Source organism: Stenella coeruleoalba (genome assembly GCF_951394435.1).
Source record: "Stenella coeruleoalba genome assembly, chromosome: 5".
NCBI classification, from domain to species: Eukaryota; Metazoa; Chordata; class Mammalia; order Artiodactyla; family Delphinidae; genus Stenella; species Stenella coeruleoalba.
In genome coordinates, this window is record NC_137150.1 from 130,394,737 (window position 1) to 130,415,481 (window position 20,745).

General features: G+C 35.6%; 1 protein-coding gene across 1 annotated transcript; it reads right to left on the reverse strand.

Moving 5' to 3' along the window:
- LOC307187112 (keratin-associated protein 19-7-like) lies at window positions 1–249 on the reverse strand (the record flags this gene model as incomplete). The annotated part of the gene is made up of 1 exon (XM_079922851.1): window positions 1–249. One exon carries the CDS (start codon window positions 247–249, stop codon window positions 58–60), a length of 192 nt encoding a protein of 63 aa, XP_079778977.1. The 3' UTR covers window positions 1–57.
- Window positions 250–20,745: the final 20,496 nt, after the last annotated feature.

The following is a 20,745-nucleotide window of genomic DNA, read 5'->3' on the forward strand; positions in this document are numbered from 1 at the left end:
TGAATCAGAGTCTCACAGAAGATGAAGTCCACAAATTGTAAATCTTCATATAATTATTCAGTAGAAGCCAGAACACCAGTATCTTCTATAGTAATATGGATGGTAGCAGCCATATCCATAGCCTCCATAACCACAGCCATAGCTCAGCCTGCGGAAGCTACCACATCTGCAGCTGTAGCCACAGCCCAGGCCACCAAAGTCTCCACAGCTGTAGCCCAGGCCTTGGCAGTAGTTGCCGTAGTAGCTCATGGTGTCAGGAGTGGTGAGTCTGACTTGGTATTGTAGGTCAGCTTTGGCACTGTGACTTCACAAGAGCATTTATATATGCTGGTGGGTGTGGAAAGCCACACCTCTAAACATCACCCCATAGAACACATTATTTGAAAACTATGTCAACTATCTTGCTTCCTAACTTCAAACCATGCCTTCCACTCGTTTCGTGACTCCTTATTTAAAAGTTATGTGACACATTTTATTTTCTGTTTTATTTGAATTCCTAGAAAAATTATTTTACTGCTAATAAGACACTATTGTGTTTATAATCCCCAAACTTGTTTGGGTTTCTGAGTTTCAAGCTCCATAAACAAATTTCTATAAGCTTCCATTCTTCAAATTGCATTGCATGAGATTGCATTTACCCTCTAATTATACCCTTCCCTTTGCTGTTCCATGGCTGTTGACTCTTTTCTAAATTATGGGTGTTATCTTTCTTCTCCGAAGAATTCACATAAATTGAACCATAATTTTCTCCAAAATACTAGCCCTATGAAAAATGACAATCAACTATGATGTATGTCTTAAAACAAAGTGCTTTTAAAGTCAGCTGAGAACCCCATTTAGTAGTGCAGTGATGTCATTTAATTTTTAAAAGAACCACAAACTGAAGGCAAAGGAATTTCTCAATCATCACATTTCAGGTACAGTAAGCATGCTTGGTATATACCATTGAAGATTGCATAAAAAGAGTTCCTCCTAATCACTCTAAGTAGCTTAGTTCCCTACCCCCAACTATATTCTTATTCCAGATACTAAATTCCATATTATGGTAAGATCATAAAATTTCAGGATTCAGAGAAACTTGGAGTACCGTTTATTTGTGTCCTTTATTATTTTATAAACAAGTGAGAAACCTGCAACTCAGACAAACAATTATACAACAATGATCTTTAGTGACAGTTGAGGACTAAAACCTTAGTTCATCAGGTAAATTTGAAATTTCCGCACTGCAGGTTAGGGAGTTTATTTTCCCATAGTGCACAGCTGTCTTATATTTTTGTTTATTCCCCTGTTTATTCCCACTATCATTAGATATAGATGCAAGTGACCTGAAACCAGTATATTCAGCTTGTCCCACTTTAAAAAAAAAAAGCTCAAAATAATTGAATATCAAAAAGAGTATTGATGATTTTTGAACTTCCTTTACACTTACTATACTGGTTTCCCCTACCAGGTAATTAAGAGTGCAGTGTGATTAGGTGTTTCTATATTTCTATATTGATGGAACTTTCAAACTACAAATTGAAGGGAATTATTAGTGGTAAAGAACTGCTCTATTTGAATCAACTTTAGCTGGAAGAATTTAGTTTCAATGAAATTTAAGGTAAATTTTTTAAAAGACTATTGTCTTTGGTCCTGGTCATAACCCGATAAGACCAGTCAGTTTGCTTTATCCTCAATAACAGAGGTTCTCATGCGATTCAACCTAGGAATTCTTCCTATGTCCAGTCCTAACCACTGGACTCCCAGGGAAGTCCCCTACTATCTGAAGTTCTTTGCATGTATTGAACTCAAACTCAAAACAATCCTTTGTAGTACTATTACTATCTTGCTTAATTATCTGCACAAGGTCACACAGCTAATCAGTGGCTGAGAGGAGCTTCAAAACCAGTTTTTTGGCTCAAGAACCTGTGTTTTTGAGCTCACTATGTGGTTCATACAGGATACTTTCTCTATTGTCAGGTGAGGGTAAAGTTGTTTGACCTTCAGAAGGAGCACAACTTCAGAGAAAACTCTTAAACATTTAAACAAGAAACATTTAAACTATTTAAGCAAAATATAATTGCTTTTAAAAAGAAATAAAAATAAATGTTTTAAATATTTTATTCTAAATCTACTTTAGTTGACTTAATAAAACAAAGCATGCTACTCATAGCTTAGCTTTTCTTAATTCTATAGAAACCCCATCATGAGTATTGATTAATGTAATACTGGCATTTAGAAATATCTAAGGGAGTTGTTAGCCTGCTGAAGGCAGTCTACCCACCCCTTTGGGGTTAATCCGTTCAACAAATATTTACCTAATGATCACTATTTCTCAGGCATTAATTTACTCAGGGTAAAAAAGGAAAACTAGTCCATGAACCTCATGGAGGCTACATTCTAGCATAGGATGAGATATTAAAGCATTGATATACAAGTATTATATAACTAGTGGACTTTGTAGGGAAAAAAGTGAATGGAAAATGAAATAAACAAGGAGCTCTCTTTGGAGATCTGGGCAATTGTCTTGCCTGTGGTATGGTCTGGAACATAATCATGGGATATTGACTTGTTGGAAGACTGGGTTATTGTCCTTTAGCTAAATGTCTGCAGAGCACTGTGTGATTCCAGATTTGTGGTTCTACCTCTCTACATCAAGACCATCTTGCTTTTTCATTGTTAGCTCTTGATATTTTCAAGTGATTTGACACAAACAAAATGATTTGCTTCTGTTAATCAGAAACTTCTCCTGCTGCTTCATCCTTCTGCACTTGAAAACTGTGTTTTCTCTTTTATCTATGTGTTCTATTTTAATATGATATTTTTAATAGTTTTCATTATTTTCCTATTTCTTTATTGAGCTTTCTCTTCAAAATGTCAGTGGGACTTATATTAAAAACATACTTCTCTCCTCGAGTTTGTGTTGCATCTCATGAAATTGTAAATTGTCCCTCTAGAAACATTTACTGAGTGCCCAGTATGGTTCAGACACAGGCTATACCTTGAGTATACATCACTGAATAATGCACTCTCTTACTCCCTGCTTCAAAGAATACCAGTAGTATAACTTTCCAAATGTCACCTCTTTGGTTATCCTTTTTCCCTTCATACAATCCACAGTATTTTTAGGAACTTCTATGTCTATGACTAGAATAATAGTACAGGGAGTTTCACGTCTTAGTACTGGCTGAAAAATATCGTTTATCACATACATGCACACCTTATATTTAAATTTAAAAAATTATATTAATAAACATAAGTAATAAAATATATTAACAAATTAATTACTTTGCATTTACTCTGCATAGCTGAAAAAAAATCATCACCTCGTAAAACTCTGAAGATTAGCTACATCACAAATATATTTCCTCTCATCCCAAATGAATACTCAACTCTGCCCATAAACCTGTTTATTGGACCTTCCCCCATACCCACAGTCATGCCAAGATCTATCTGTCTTTTAGAACACCTTCTCACTCTCCTATTCTCTCATTCTTGCCTACCACCTCTTCATTTCACAGAGCAGTCACCATCAGACAGTAACTGGCAGCTCCCCACCTTCTCTCTCTCATCTGCACACTTACTCTCTTTGAAACTTACCTCAAATTCAATATGTGAAAAAATTTTTTAAAGACAAAAAATACCAATCAGCTTCCCTTTCACCCACCATGTGGTCAATGGTTTTGTTTTGTTTTGTTTCTCTCTTCCTTACTGTTTCTATGTTGGCTCACAACTTTAAAAATCACCAGCTATCAAAGCCAGGAACCTGGATTTATACCTGAGTCCAGCTTCTTTTTCTGCTTCCTCCAAATTCAAATTAATTGTCATTCCTTCAACAAATAATAGAGAACATTTACCTACTTATCTTGGAAACAAAGTAGTAAAAAGAAAAACAAGTCTCCCATCTCCAGGAGGCTAACAGTTTACTGGGGGAGATAGACCATCAACAAATACAGACTTAATTTAGTCATTCACCAAATATTTACCGAATGGCTACTTTGTGCTCAATATTTTTTTTAGGCACTGGAAAAGATATTTCACAGTAGTAAACAAAGCTGACAAGAGCCCTCTATTCCAGAAGCTTACATTCTAGTGGGGAGTAGGGCAAATGACCCAGCAATCAGGCAATCAATCAAAAGAGTATGTTATGGAGTGATAGTGGTAACTGCTAAGGACAAATTATAAAGCAGAGGTGAGAGATGGGCAATGACCAATGGGGGAACTGAAGTTGTAGATAGATTGTTAGGGAGGGCCCATTCTAAATAAGTGTCTTCTAAGTGAAGACTGGAAAGGTGAGACCATGAGCCGTGTAAGGCTACCTGAGGGAAGAGCATGGCAGGCAGATGGTACTGAAAGCACTCTTAGCAGCACCATTTAAGAAATAATTTTACACAAATACCTAAGGAGGTCATAGCAGGGCTTTGGGGTTGCTCTGAATCGGGTGGGAGGTGGTTGTTCAGGGTAGTATGAGAACATGTCTCTGAGTTAGGCAGCACGTTAACCTGGCTCCCCAAACCATCCCCTTTCCTGGTGTACACACCCTGCACTGCTCCCAGCACTGTGAATACAATGAGTTTTACTCCTGTGATCAGGCTATTTCATAGGACACAGTTAAGCAAGGGAGATAATCTGGGTGGGCCTAACCTAATCATAAGATCCCTGTAAGAGTAGAGTTTGCTCTGGCTGGTAGCAGAATAAGAAGTCATAGGCTCAGAGCATGAGGATTTGACATGTCTTTGCTGGCTTGAAGGTGGAGGGGCCCATGTGGCCAGGCATGTAAGTGACCTCTACTTATTCAGAGTACCCTTTAGCTGATAGTATAGAAATGGGGACCCAATCCTACAAACCTAGGAACTGGATTCTGTCCACACCAGTATGAGCTTGGGAACAGACTCTTCCCCAGAGCCTCCAGACAAGAGCTCAGCCCAGTTGATCCCCTTATTTCATCTTTAGGATACTCTGTGCAGAGAACCCAGGGACACCTTGACCAAGTTCTCACCCACAGAAGTGAGAGCAAAGAAATGGATGCTGTTTTAACTTGATAAATATATGGTTATTGTTAAGCAGCCATAGAAAACTAATATAGTATCTACCTTTCTATCCTGAATGTTTTTAACACTCAAATTCCTAAAATTAGGTCATAGCAATAGCCCTAAACTTCATCATCTAAGTTTTGTCACACATTTACAATTCAGAAGGTGTTCAAGAAGAATTGAGAAAATAATATCATGGTAAATTTCAAATATTATTATTATTAATTTCAAAAGTAAATGTATTAGAGGTTGAGCTTCTAAGGACGTGCTTTCTGACTTTTAGCATAGCTACAAAATCAGTACTGCTTTAATGCCACATTCCATCTGTCAAACTTCAAATGAGTACACTGTTCTTTACCCAAAGAAAGTTTTCTCCTCTGTACAGGTCAGTAAACCAAAGTTAAACAATTTAGCTTTTGGTCTGGTTATGTCATTTAATGTGACATTGGATAGTTTGTTAAAATTTATTTTGAAAACTGGGATCAAAATGGCTATGTAAATCAAAAAGCTGTTGTAAATCTTACTGAAGAAAACATAGGAAAGTGCTTTGAAAATACAATATTCTTTTTTTTAATGTATATTTTTATTTTTTTGGCTGTGTTGGGTCTTCGTTTCTGTGCGAGAGCTTTCTCTAGTTGTGGCAAGTTGGGGCCACTCTTCATCACGGTGCACGGGCCTCTGACTATCGCGGCCTCTCTTGTTGCAGAGCACAGGCTCCAGACGCGCAGGCTCAGTAGCTGTGGCACACGGGCTTAGCTGCTCCACGGCATGTGGGATCTTCCCAGACCAGGGCTTGAACCCGTGTCTCCTGCATTGGCAGACAGATTCTCAACCACTGCGCCACCAGGGAAGCCCAGAAAATACAATATTCTTTACTAAGTAAGAATATCCTTAAGTGATATTTCACTTAAAGAGAATCCAATGAAAGCCTAAAGCAGTATATTCCTGATTAAAATCTATGACCATCAAACTAACACCTTTCTGATACAATTGGTTCTAGAACTTTAATCTTCTTTCGACTTATAATAGTTACAAACCAGGGCACTGATTCTTCTAAGTTATCTCTCTTGGATTTCATATTCCCACTTGCAGCAATTCCTAGATAACTGCTACTATTATTTTTAACCGTTTTTTTTTTGTTTTGTTTTGTTTTTTGCGGTACGCGGGCCTCTCACTGCTGTGGCCTCTCCCATTGCGGGGCACAGGCTCCAGACGCGCAGGCTCAGCAGCCATGGCTCACAGGCCCAGCTGCTCCGTGGCACGTGGGATCTTCCCAGACCAGGGCACAAACCCGTGTCCCCTGCATCGGCAGGCGGACTCCCAACCACTGCGCCACCAGGGAAGCCCTGCTACCATTATTTCTGATGATGGTTATCACCTATGAAGTTGGAAGAGCTTCCCAGGCAATCTAACTCCACCTTCCAATTTCTAGTTTCTAAATGAAACCCTCCTGAAAATGTTGAATAAGTACGTCTACTAGAGAAAACTACATCTAGTTATTGATTATGGGGAAACAAACTGCTGAAAGAATCAGGCTAACACAGACACTATGCCCAACACATTCTAAATCCTCCCTTCTGGTATATTTCTTTAATACTAAGCTCGGGCAGTATCTTTTTGGGGGGAACTTTCACTGACAACACAGACTTGATTGAATGCCCCACCTATGGGGTCCAATTGCTCCCAATACATAAATCTTTCTTAAAAGTCAATACAGAGAATTGCAATCATATATTTATTATCTGAATTTCCATCTGACCAGTAAGTTCATCAATATCCCTGGAAACTTTTTTATGTCTTTCTACTACTTAGACTTAGTACAGATTGGGCACAATGTGATGATAATTACTCTTGTGTGGATGGTTGAATAAATGCATGATTACATCTTTCATGGGAAGTGCCAGCGTGGCATCACCAAGCACAGCAAAAATTAATAAGTTAAAGCTCTTGTTGACAATTAGCAGCCTTTTCCTTAGATATCCAACACTAGTTCATCTAATAATATTATGAAATGTATATGGGTTAATGTATAATTATTTTGTACAGTTCATAAAAACTTTGGTATTGGTCCCTTGAACTTGTACTGCATGTGACATGCTCTATCTCATGTCTAAAACTTGTTACCAGTGTCTGTTCCTACTATTTCATGAATCAACAGCTGAAGGCATGCATTATCAATATTTTTTTCGTAAGCAGAGACTGCTTCGTTTTTCATGATCATCCTGTGTTCTTGAAAGAAATTAAATATAGCATCTTTCAGGATTTCTCCCCCTTTTTTCTGGATTTCATGTATTCTGTCTTTGGTTGGTTTGGTTTATAGACTCCAAAGCTAAGGATGTCACTGTCATTTATTAATATACAAGTAGGTCAATGGTTGACCGATTTTGTGGTTATAGCTTGAATGCAGTTGTCTTTCGAAAGCTGTCATTCATTCAAAGACATCTTAAAAGAACTTTCTTCCTGATAACTGAAAAAAAAGTACTTTAGAGAGGCAATAGAGTTCCATACAATCTCCGTTTTTGCAGGGTTTTATTACCAATGAAGCAAGTTGAATAAAAGGTGAAGATACCATCTGGAGATACAAAGAATAGGTAAACAGAACAGTCAAGGACAATGCAAGCAGTTCTAGAAGCCTAGAAACAGAAATGATTATTAACACACCCACACACCATACACTGGGACTTCTGGCCCTTTAAATAGAATCACAAACCGAATTACCTAAGTATAATTAGTTTGATTATCAAGGGAGTAAACCTAATCAAGGTAGGACATTTTGAGGAGCAACGTTCTACAGTATGACAAGTGTCCCTTTGGGCACTCCATGCAAGGACTTGCTGAGACATGTATCCAAATATAACTTACAGCCCTGTGTACCTGAAAGCAAGAATGGCAACTTAGCAAACCAATTACTCTGTGATTCTGAAGGTTGTTTGAGTTCCTTCAACTGTTGTTTAAGTGAAGCCAAAGAAACAACCTCAGTAGAAGAAATCCATTAAGAACACAGCTTCCAACAATACAACAGAGTTAGGTCCTGCTTGGAAACAGCAAAAGACAGCAGCACGTAGAATACAACACTGGCAAATGATGCAATGATGTTGCATAACGATCCCACAGTGAAGATATGAGGCTGGTTAAGAGCAGCTGCAGCTGCTTCATTGATATACTTTTAACAAAATGTGAAAAGAATTGCTGAACAGTCTCTCTACCCTCATGGTTACATAGAATTACAGGTACGACACCACTGTCGGAGCTTTCGTGAAGAACACACACACAGATTGCAGACAGACACACGCATAAACTCATGCTCAGTGCCCGTATGTATAGAAATCCCATTTATGAAGGACAGACAACTAGGACACATTTAAAAGGCCAACCAAAGTAAGTTTAATGAAAGTAAATTTTCACAGATCTCACATGAACAATTTAGAATGAGAGTTCTGCCAAAGTATGTATCCAAAAGGAGAATTATTACCCAAACTATAAATCCACCCCACTGCCCCAAATTAGAATTGCAAGTTCAGATGATTTTTATCAAGTCAGTCCTGGTATGTTGAAATCTGAACATCTATCAAAGTGACCTAGAATTGGCTCATGATAATTTCATCTGAGAGAGGCACCAATGGAATGAAGTGTCCAGACGGTAGAATCAAGAAGAGGAAAATTGGCTGAAAGTTCTCAGTCATGTGTGAGGTTGAATGCAAGGTTTCTCAGTAAAAGCCAGAGGAACAATATCTTCCATAGTAACATGGGCGGTAGCAGACATATCCGTGGCCACCATAGCCACAGCCATAGCCCATGCCATCAAGGCCATAGTCCAGGTTGCCATAGTAGTTGCCGTAGTAATAGCTCATCTTGTCGATAGTTGAAGATGTAGGTGAGAGCAAAGCTTTTGCTTGCAGAATATGAACTTCTCTGCTTTCTTGGGGCCTTTTATACACCCTTGTAGTAGGTGTAACAAACCACAAGCCACCATGCCCTGCATTTCATCAGCTAATTTGCATGAAGACCATGTCATTAGCATTGTGTTCATTTAGAGGGGAGGCCCACACCCATTAATGCTGGAATTCATTTATTGCTGCCTCATAAATTCCTGAAGGTATATCATATACTTTTAGCAATAAAAAAAAAATTGCCATACTTCATCTCTGTAACCAAGCGTCATGAGTTTGCGTAGCTTGAAAGCCACACATATTAGTTAAGCTTACCTTGAAATAAGAACATCACCCCTCTGCAGACTTGAAGCACAGATGCACAGAGACTCCAGGTCGCCATGAGATCCTATCATTTAATCACCAACATTTTCATGACATGTGTTTTGGCAGAGAAACCAAATGTTTAGATAAATATTGATTTTGCTTTGTTTTACTTTTTTGACAGGATTGATTTTGACATTTGATTGTAAATAATGTTTTTAGGCTAATTTATAGCACTGTCATTCTTACTGGTTTTTATGTTTTTATGTGGTTATATGGAGTTCACTTTTATGAGCATCAACATTTCTTAAATATGAGATATCAACAACATGTTTTCCAGTAAAAAGTAAGTATGTATATAATTTTTTTGTGTGTACAGCACCTCTGTGTGTTATAGTTAGTGTAACACATGCACTATTTGATGTCTATAGAAAAATGTGTATATTGAGGGGTATAGTATAGTGATATCTAAAATCACTTCTCCTTTGTTAATTAATCACTTATACTGATTTAACTGATTTCCTCAATAGCTCCTAGTCAAATCCTATGTTCAGGAAAAGATACATTAAGAAGTATTTATCCAATGCTGTGAAGATCACATAAAACATCAACAATACAATGTGAAGAGTCAATGATATTTTAAGTTCTAGATAAGGGATTGTAAAAGTATAAAAATAATAAATAATACTACATTCTCATTGAGTCCTGCCTGGCAAAATAGTCCAATAGTTTTTTGGGTTTTTTTTTTTGGTTTGTTTGTTCCTTTATTGCCATATACAATATCCAATTACTGTACTATTTCTGTTAATAAAATGTTTCCATTTCTATCTAGTTGTTGCTGATGGTATAAAGAATGATGATGCTATAAAGACTAATGGTATAAATATGGCAGGAAGGCTCTATTTACCATGGAAAGGATCAGGGTCTTTATGACACAGAATTATTAGAGGCAAAACACATTAATTTTCTATGGATTGATATTTTTAAAAACATCTGATATTAAAAATCTAGATCCTTTTCTTGACACAATTCCAATAGTGATAATAATTGAAAAAGGTAAAGATATATCTTTTTTATTAAATAACTCTATGAACATATTGCTAAAAGAAAGCTAATCCTTCTTTATTTTTTTGTTGTCCAAGAAGATTGCTTCAGTTTAATGTACTATTAAATTGCATTATCAGTATGAAAACCATGTTTATACATTGTGAATGAACATTGGAATAAGGCAAGGATTTCCACAATTACCACTGTTATTGATCATCTTTATGTAGAGGATGTCAATGCACGTGGAAAAGAAAATAAACTGAGAGATGATGTAGTGGAATGTCAATATCATTATAAAATTTATCATATGGACACATTTGGAAAACACAAGAAAATCAAATCAACTACTTTTGAGAGTAAAAATTAAATGGAAAGTTATAAACTAAACATTACTCAAAGACTTTCATGCATATGAACAGAGCCTTTTAGAAAGTATAATTGGATGATAGCTTATTCCAATTTCAATAACAATGTCAAATAGAGAAAAGGATTTTTCATAAAATATGCATAACACTGCTGAAAAACTTTATGGAAGGATATAGAAGACTTGAATGAATGAAGATTTATGCCATCCATTGTAAGAGAATATAAAATACAGAAATGATCACTATCTTTCCAGTTTAATTCATAAAAATAATAGGTTCCTAATCAATATCACAGAGTGATATTTGGTGAACTTTCCAAAATTATCTTAATATTTATCTGAATAAAGAAGATAGTTTTCCACATTAGAAATTTTTCAGTAGATATAAAAATATGGAAAAGAAAACAACATGGCACCATCATTAGAATTAATAGTTTATGAGAATACAATAAAAAGCCCAATTTATCATTATGCTTATTTCTTAGTGTTTTATTTAGGAATTTTACAAATATAAAGTATTATTCATATAAATGAATTTTGGTCACCTTTTATGGTATAATTTTTAAGTACAAAAATAATGTTAACTTTACAAAATGTATTTTCATGTTGGTCTATCTGATCTTTGAACATCTGGAAAAAAACACTTTGGAAAGATTTATTGGGAATATTTTTACTTGCTTCCATAATTATTGATCAAATTAAATTGTCCATTCCTTTTTGAAGTATTTATGGAATAAAACATGACTGTTATTCAGATATTTTCAATTTCTTAGAATGGAACCTGAATTCTGTTGTACTATTATTTGAAGGGAAAAAAACCCTTCTGTTGCTATGTTATATCTTCTTGCTCATGTTTAATTTCATTACGCAAGAAACACACACAGACACAACATTTACATCACGAGTTTTTTTCCTATTTTCTTGATTTTTCCAAACTACTGATCAATTTATTACCCCTACAAATCTTCTATACTCTAATTTTTTAGCATTTGCTTTGATTTTTATTATTTCTTCTTACATATTTTGTAATTGCCTTTTTAGTCTTTTCCTAACTTTTTTTTGTTTTATTTTGCAGTATGTGGGCCTCTCACTGTTGTGGCCTCTCCTGTTGTGGAGCACAGGCTCCAGACGCGCAGGCTCAGCGGCCAAGGCTCATGGGCCCAGCCACTCCGCGGCATGTGGGATCCTCCCAGACCGGAGCACGAACCCGCGTCCCGTGCATCGGCAGGCAGACTCCCAACCACTGAGCCACCAGGGAAGCCCCTAACTTTTGAAGTATACAAATATGTCTTGCTAAATCCTAAACATTTAAAGCTCTGCATATGTTTCATTTTATATGTTGAGATACAAATTTAGATTTTCATATGCAGGTCTCATTTTCTAAATTTTTTATTCTTATTTTTTTAACACATTATTTAATTAAAGTACATATTTCAGTAACGTTTTTGTTAAGTTAATCTCTAGTTTTCTAGCATCATGAGTTGACAATACAAGCACAATTTATTATTTTTGTAAATTATTGAGCTTTTTCTGAAACATAGAATATGCTTACTGTTTTTCTAAATATTCAACAAATATGTTAAAAAGAACCTATAGTTAAGAACATTACTATTTTTCTATAGCATCAATTGTATTTTTCATTTCATCTATGTCAATTATTTTTCTATATATAATATCTCCTAAATTTATAATTTTATGATAAATTATCTAACACCAGTTATGTTTCTCTTAAATTTGCTTATTTCTAATACTTCCCTTCCTATTATTTCAAGCTCTATTATTTGGCTCACTGTTGACTATAGCTGTTGTAACTTTATTACCAATTGCAATCTTATCAATGTGTAGTAATACATTTGGACTATGTAATACTTTTCATTTATACTTTATTTCATAAGACTTTTGCCGCACTTGTTTTCATTCTGTTTTGCCTTTTATAGTTCTGGCTATCTTTTCTTTAATATATATAGTTACCTTTTTTGTGTTTAAAACAGATGATCACTACTGCCACCTAGTGGCAGTATACTCTAAATTTGCTAGAAATATTACCGATTTGATAAATACTATGTTTGGAACGATAAAGTAATAATAGCTTAGATAATGTCATAAAGTTCTGGAGGTTATGTATCCTTCAATGTACCAAACCACTGAAAATTGTGAATATTATTGTCACAAAAAAAGTATATGAACACAGCATTTTAAATATAGTTGCAAGAGATGGACAGACAGCCAGTAACAAACTCGAGGCACATGAAGTTAATAAAAGCTGAGTTAGATGATTTCATAGGCCACACGTCTTATGGCCTAGTGTGGGACGGTCAAATTTCTAAATTATTGAGATATTGAAGAATTTCTTTAACTAGTAAAAACATTAATCTTACTATTTCCAATTTCCCTTCACCCATAGGAAAAAAAGGAAGATAGTAATTCTCCTACATATTGTAGCAGTCAATTTTTTGAGTTACGTAATTACTTACAGAAAGGGGTAAGTAGATCAACCGTTTGAAAACAAAAGTCATGATTATTGGAAGGGAAATTTATCCCATTTTTTGACAAGCTTCATACTGGAGTCTTACTATAATAATAAAGAAAAGTCTTGACTAGTTTCCTAGGCATAGAGTGCAAACAGTTCACCTAGCAGAGTCAAAGTATTTACTTTGATATGATTTGATAGAGGCTATCAAAGCTTTAGTGAGGTTCTCTGGTATGTCAGAGTTACACTGAGGGACACAAGTATTCTTCAAGGCAAAGGTGACCTTAATATGGGACTTCAAGTACTTCTAGTCACATTAGGATGATTAAATACACTGTATAATGAATTTATTAAGTTATCTTAATTTTATGTCATTAAACATTCAGTTTATGTAACTCCCTGTGTTATGATTCTTGACCCAGAAAACAACTTTTTGATTATGTTCTGTCTTACCATTCCTTACAGGAAAAGAGTAAGCTGATTATACTGGGTTTAAGTCTTTCGGTCATTCTAACAATGAGTTCTCAGGGTAAATTAATAAATTGTCTTCTCATTATGATTCCATTCCCCATATAAAATAGAGGTGATGTGGAGATAAAATGGGCTTTTGGTATTTCCATTTCCCTGTAACAGTAATTGGTCTCTGTAAATTAATAAAATGATCAGATTATAATTCAGATTTCCATGTAGGTTAAGTATGAGGAGAATTCTCAAATCAAGCACACTTAAGTATTACATTTCCAGCAACGATTATTTCTCTTCGTATATGAATGAGTTGGCTATAGGTTTTATAGATGACCCACCTGAACTTGTTAATGTTCATTGGCCCCTGAGAAATGGATTTATTCTCAATATAGTAACCGCACCAAACCATCTAACTGAGCCTAGAAGCTGAAGAGCTAGACTTTGAAGAGAGATAAATTTATCAGGACAATTAATGTTTTCCTAGGAGATTTCTGGTGATTTGACTTTTTTTCTTTGGGAGATTCTAGATACTTCTCTCTGTCCTCTGTGAGCTAAGAAGAATCAATGACATAATGAAATTATTTTTTTAACATATACCTGGGGATAGACCCCTTACCTCTTGTACTCTGGAAACATATTGACCCAGCCCATTTTTAATGAATTTATTAAGCAATATTCTGGGCTGCCCTAGAAAGATGAGCATGAAGACATGTATGATCCATTACTGCAATGGCCCTTGTGCATGCCTCAGGGAGGCAGCCCACTACCTCATCTTCTTGGTAACTACAGATTGTTTCTGCACTTATTATTACAGGTTTTTCCTTTGATGTATTAGTAGGTAAATATTGTATTTAGCTTTGCAACTGCTGTCTTAATTTAATTGATGAAGTTTATTTTGTCTCTCTTTACCATTTTTTAACCCCATAAACTATCCGTCAGGACTAGCTCACCTTTTATTTTAAATGTTTGAAATTTCTCCTTATATTCTATTACTTAGATGATGTTTACACTGTAACCAAGACAATTTCTCCCAAGTCAGTATCCTGGCAGCCTGAGATGGTTCTCATATAAACAGTAATATAAAAGTAAAATATAAACTGAATTGGCAACATGGGTGCAGTTGTCAATTTTGATTTTCCTTTAGATCTTTCCTAAAAGATCAAAAAACAGATGGATCCAAAGTCTACAGTATTGAAGTATCATGAATGCAATCCTCATATTCTTAAATAAAGGGAAAAAAAAACCTATAACAGGTGACAGTGACTTTCATAAAATTCTACTGTTAATATAGATAACTGTTGAACCACATGGCTTTCCACTCAACCAGAGCATAAATAGAATTCCTGAATTCCTGGAACTCTTCCAGAAATTTCACCTAGAATCAGTGGGATAAAATAGTTGTCTGAACTTAGTGAGAGAAACAAAATTCATATAGGATCCTTCAGTGTTATGCTCATTTTTTATGTAGAGCTCTCTAACATATATCCTGGGATAAATTCAAAGTAGCAGCCTTAAGATATCTGGACTATGACATTTTCTCCAACCACAATAGGATTAACTTACTGATGTGTTCTTTGTAGTGATGCCATCTGCCATTGTTGAGAATTCTGGTAAGAACCAGTTTTCTGAAGTTTATTATTATAATTATGGGAAAAAATAAAACCTGACTTCAAGGCCTTTGCATTCTCACATGACATTCTCTTTATTGTGTAGATATCATTTACTTCATTGTACTGTATATTATGAACTCTCATGGAAGTATGTTTTCTCAGATCTCAGGACCAGACACAATATCATTTGAGAAGCAGATTTACTTTTATCCTATAGATAAGAAATCATATGATTAATTTCTATGAAAGCTACCAGAAAACATAGAACCAGTCATGGATCATTCCTAGAAAACAAAGCAACCAAAAGACTCCAAAAGCTGTACAGTACATGTAATAATCATAAGATTTCAGCCTAAGGATAAGATACAAAACAATGATAACAGCATATGCACAAAGGCTTTTATCACAGTTGTATTTATAATAAGAAAAAAAAAGGGAAACCACTTAAATGTTCAATAATAGAGAAATAGTAAGATAGAGGAAAATTACAATAAGGGAAAAGTATATTAATGTTATGGACCACTATGCCATAATTAAAAACAATATTTATAAGGCATTTTAATGCCAAAAGAAATCCCTAGTAGTAAAATGCTAATTAACCAAAGGAGTATAAAAAATCACTATATGATTTCAGTGATCTAAATTATGTAAAATATCATAAATTAAAAAATGGGACAAGGGTTAATAATAGTACCTACCTTACAGGATTGTTATGAGAACAAAAAGAAAGAGTAAGGAAATTAGTACAGTAGTTCTGACCGCATAAGCACTCATTAAGTGTTGGCTTCTATTGTGCAAAATGTACAGGAATGCTCCTCTTAAAACATACAAAACATACATATCATTAGTAAGGTTAGTGCATATAGAAAGTATTCACCAAAAGTCTTAATTGACAGAAGAGAACAAGATATTCATTTACCAAGGTAATGGTAATGTTCTCCGACATAATTCTCTCAGCTGGATGTATGCATAGCACGTGAGGATGCTATTTAAGCAGCTGGCATATGATGAGTTCAGATGGAATATTTGCTTAGAGAACAAACTACTTGTTACCAAGGAGAAGGGGAATGAGGTAGGGGCAAGATAGGGGTAGGAGATTAAGAGATAAAAACAACTGTGTATAAAGTAAATAAGCTACGACCATACATTGTACAGCACAGGAAATATAGCCAATATTTTATAATAAGTTTAAATGGAGTATAATCTGTAAAACTATTGAAGCACTATGTTGTGCACATGAAACTAATATAATATTGTAAGTTAACTATACTTTAAAAAAATTTCATTAAATAGATCGATTCAGACTCCCTGACTTCAGAATACACTACAAAGCTACAGTAATTAAGACAGTATGGTACTGGCACAACAACAGAAACATAGATCAATGGAACAGGATAGAAAGCCCAGAGATAAACCCACACACATATAGTCAACTTATCTTTGATAAAGGAGGCAAGAATAACAATGGAGAAAAGACAGCCTCTTCAATAAGTGGTGCTGGGAAAACTGGACAGCTACATGTAAAAGAATGAAATTAGAACACTCCCCAATACCATACACAAAAAAAAAACTCAAAATGGATTAAAGATGTAAATGTAAGGGCAGACACTATCAAACTCTTAGAGGAAAACATAGGCAGAACACTCTATGACATAAATCACAGCAAGATCCTTTTTGACCCAACTCCTAGAGAAATGGAAATAAAAACAAAAATAAACAAATGGGACCTAATGAAACTTAAAACTTTTGCACAGCAAAAGAAACCATAAACAAGATGGAAAGACAGCCTTCAGAATGGGAGAAAATATTTACAAATGAAGCAACTGACAAAGGATTAATCTCCAAAACATACAAACAACACATGCAGCTTAATATCAGAAAAACAAAGAACCCTATCCAAAAATGGGCAGAAGACCTAAATAGACATTTCTCCAAAGAAGATATACAGATTGCCAACAAACATGTGAAGGAATGCTAAACATCATTAATCATTAGAAAAATGCAAATCAAAACTACAATGAAATATCATCTCACACTGGTTAGAATGGCCATCATCAAAAAATCTACAGACTATAAATGCTGGAGAGGGTGTGGAGAAAAAGGAACCCTCCTGCACTGTTGGTGAGAATGTAAATTGATACAACCACTGTGGAGAACAGTTTGGAGGTTCCTTCAGAAACTAAAATTAGAACTACCATACGACCCAGCAATCCCACTACTGGGCATATACCCTGAGTAAACCATAATTCAAAAAGAGTCATATACCAAAGTGTTCATTGCAGCTCTATTTACAATGGCCAGCACATGGATCAACCTAAGTGTCCATCAATAGATGAATGGATAAAGAAGATGTGACACATATATACAATGGAATATTACTCAGCCATAAAAAGAAACGAAATTGAGTTATTTGTAGTGAGGTGGATGGACCTAGAGACTATCATACAGAGTGAAGTAAATCAGAAAGAGAAAAAAAAATACCGTATGCTAACACATATATATGGAATCTAAAAAAAAAAAAATGGTCATGAAGGACCTAGGGGCAAGACGAGAATAAAGATGCAGATCTACTAGAGAATGGACTTGAGGACATGGGGATGGGGAAGGGTAAGCTGGGACAAAGTGAGAGAGTGGCATGGACATATATACACTACCAAATGTAAAATAGACAGCTAGTGGGAAGCAGCCGCATAGCACAGGGAGATCAGCTCGGTGCTTTGTGACCACCTAGATGGGTGGGATAGGGAGGGTGGGAGGGAGGGAGATGCAAGAGGGAAGAGATGTGGGGATATATGTATATGTATAGCTGATTCATTTTGTTATAAAGCAGAAACTAACACACCATTGTAAAGCAATTATACTCCAATAAAGATGTTTTAAAAATAATAATAAGTAAATAAATAAATAAATATCACAAAAAATAAAAATAAATAAATAGATTGAGAGCACACAGCTAAAAGACAGACCATACCAAGGTCCTGGGCTATCCAGATATGTAAATGTGAACAGACCAAAGAGTTGTAGCAGACAGATGAAGATGTCAAAATTATTCCAATGAAAACTGAGCTCAGCCCTCCAACATGTAATAATACAAAATTAGTAAATTTTGGTAGCTTTAAATTCATTCATTCTCACATTTATTCATTCAACAAATATATATTGTGCATAAACTATAAGGTCTTGCTTGAAGCTTGGGGGATCATTTTATGGAAAAGAAATCAGGAGATAAAAGTTCCTGTCCTCAAGGAGCATACATTCTTCTAGGTGAGAAAAAATATACCAGATGATGATGAATTTTATAAAGGAAAAAATTGTACAGAAGGGGCTTAGAGAGTGCAGCAAGGAAGTTGAAGTTTTCAGTAGAGTAGTCAGGGAAGTCTCACAGAGAAGGAAATTTTGAGACAACTGTCAGAGAAGGTGAGGAAGCAAACTATGCTGATATTTGAGAAAAGAGCACTCCAGTTAGAAGGCACAGCAAGCACTAAGGCACTGATGGGGAAAGATTCAGAGAAATACCACAGGGGAGAAGGATGTTGAGAGTCAAAAAATGGAGGCATTTTAGAGGCCATTGGAGGAATCTGGCTTTTACCCTGAATGAGATGAGTAGCTAGTTGAGTATTTAGAATCAAGGAGTACATGATCTTGCATGATTTATATCTCTTTCATCACCAGTAATTAGTCAAGGCTTCCTGTAGGGGTTAAGAAGAGTGCATAAATTCCCAGGCAGGTCTAGCTCTCCATGTGAGTAGGGAGCCAGTAGATTTCAACAGCCTCCAACAAATAAACAGGAGTTGACTGTTGAGGGGTGAAAGCATTCCAGGAGGCTTTTTGCATGGCAATTTTCAAAGAGATCCAAGGAAATAAGGGCGGAACACTAAAAGCATCTACTATGTGTGACTTAAAAAAAGACTCAGGTTACAGTGGAGAGGTGTCAAGAAATGGTTAGATTCTTGGTATGCATTGAAAGTAGAGTCAACAGAGGTTTTTGATAGATTGGATGCAGGCTTTGAGAGAGAGAGAGAGAGAGAGTCAAGGAACTCAAAAGCATTTGCCCTGAAAATATGGGAATGTCATTAATTGATATGGGAAAAGTTGTGAGTAGATCAAATTTTTTCTGAGGCAGAGGAAGATGAGAAGATTAATTTTAGACATATTCCGATGACTATGAGACATGCAAGATTTATATAGATAATTTGACATATGAGTCTGAGTCTGGGTTTCAAGTGAGAGATCTGGGCTGGGAAGAAAAAAACAAATTCAAGGGCATGAAGATGGTATTTAGTATTGTTAGGATGAATGAGATCACTGAGATGTGGGGTGCTTTGTTATATCAGATTACTCAGATTAAGAAATTACCCAAAGGAAGGGAAGTTAATACCATTTGATGAGATTCAGGAACAGTTGTTCTGATTGGTTCATAACAATTAGAAAGTGCTGGCTCTTGAATTCCCTCTTGGACCTGCTTCTGCTAAGGCACTTTGAGCACTTAACCTAATATCTGCTCTGACATGATGGGCCATGATCTTTTCTTTCTACTTTCATTGGTTCAAATTAGTACAGAATAAGAATTTTGAAAGTCCCCAGTATTTGGTGAAGGAAGAAAGGGAAGAAGGAATCCTTAGTTTTCTCTTTAAACCATCTTTCTCACTGATAAAGTTAGAGTTTATTATATTAACTTCCTTGCATCTATTTACCAATCAATCAATAATCATATTTGACAATCTGAGGTGAGTGATTATATGCTCCAAAGTCTCCAATAAACAACAATTGAACAACTTATAGTAAATACCAAGTACCTAAATACTAGGCACAAAAGAAAAAAAAAGTCAGATACAGATTCCTTGTTGAGGCTATCCCCATCATTTATAAAATTTACTATTAAGAGAAAACATTTTTCACCCAATCACAAAACCACAGATGTAAATATCAATGAAAGAAACTTGTCTTGATATCAAAATCAGATTATATTTGATGAAAAATAAGATCAAAAATTTTCTACATTGGCTAGTAATATAAAATTACTTCAATATATGAAGGTTACATAAGAGTAAAATGCTGAATTCTAAATATAATGGAAGTTATCCATTGAGTTTGTCCAATCTAGTGGATGAAATTGACATTCTGAAGTTTTGAATGTTGTAGATGAGAATAAATTTGCCATTGTTTAAACTAAACATAAATCAGAAGGTATAAAATAACCTAAAAGTAAAATCATAGGTTCAGTGATGAGTCCAAAGGTATAAGCTAAGCTATAAGACGTTAAGTAGAATTCATAGGACAAATATGTTCCAAAGTTGCATGACTCAGAGCAGCTGTACCTATACCCACTGTAGCCATAGTCACATCCACATGCATAGCCACAGCTCAGGACACCATGGTAGTTGCTATAGTAGCTCATGGTTTCAAGAGTATAAGGTTCCGGGCTTCCCTGGTGGCGCAGTGGTTGAGAGTCTGCCTGCCGATGCAGGGGGCGCGGGTTTGTGCCCCGGTTTGGGAGTAATCCCACATGCCACAGAGCGGCTGGGCCTGTGGGCCATGGCCGCTGGGCCTGCGTGTTCGGAGCCTGTGCTCCACAACGGGAGAG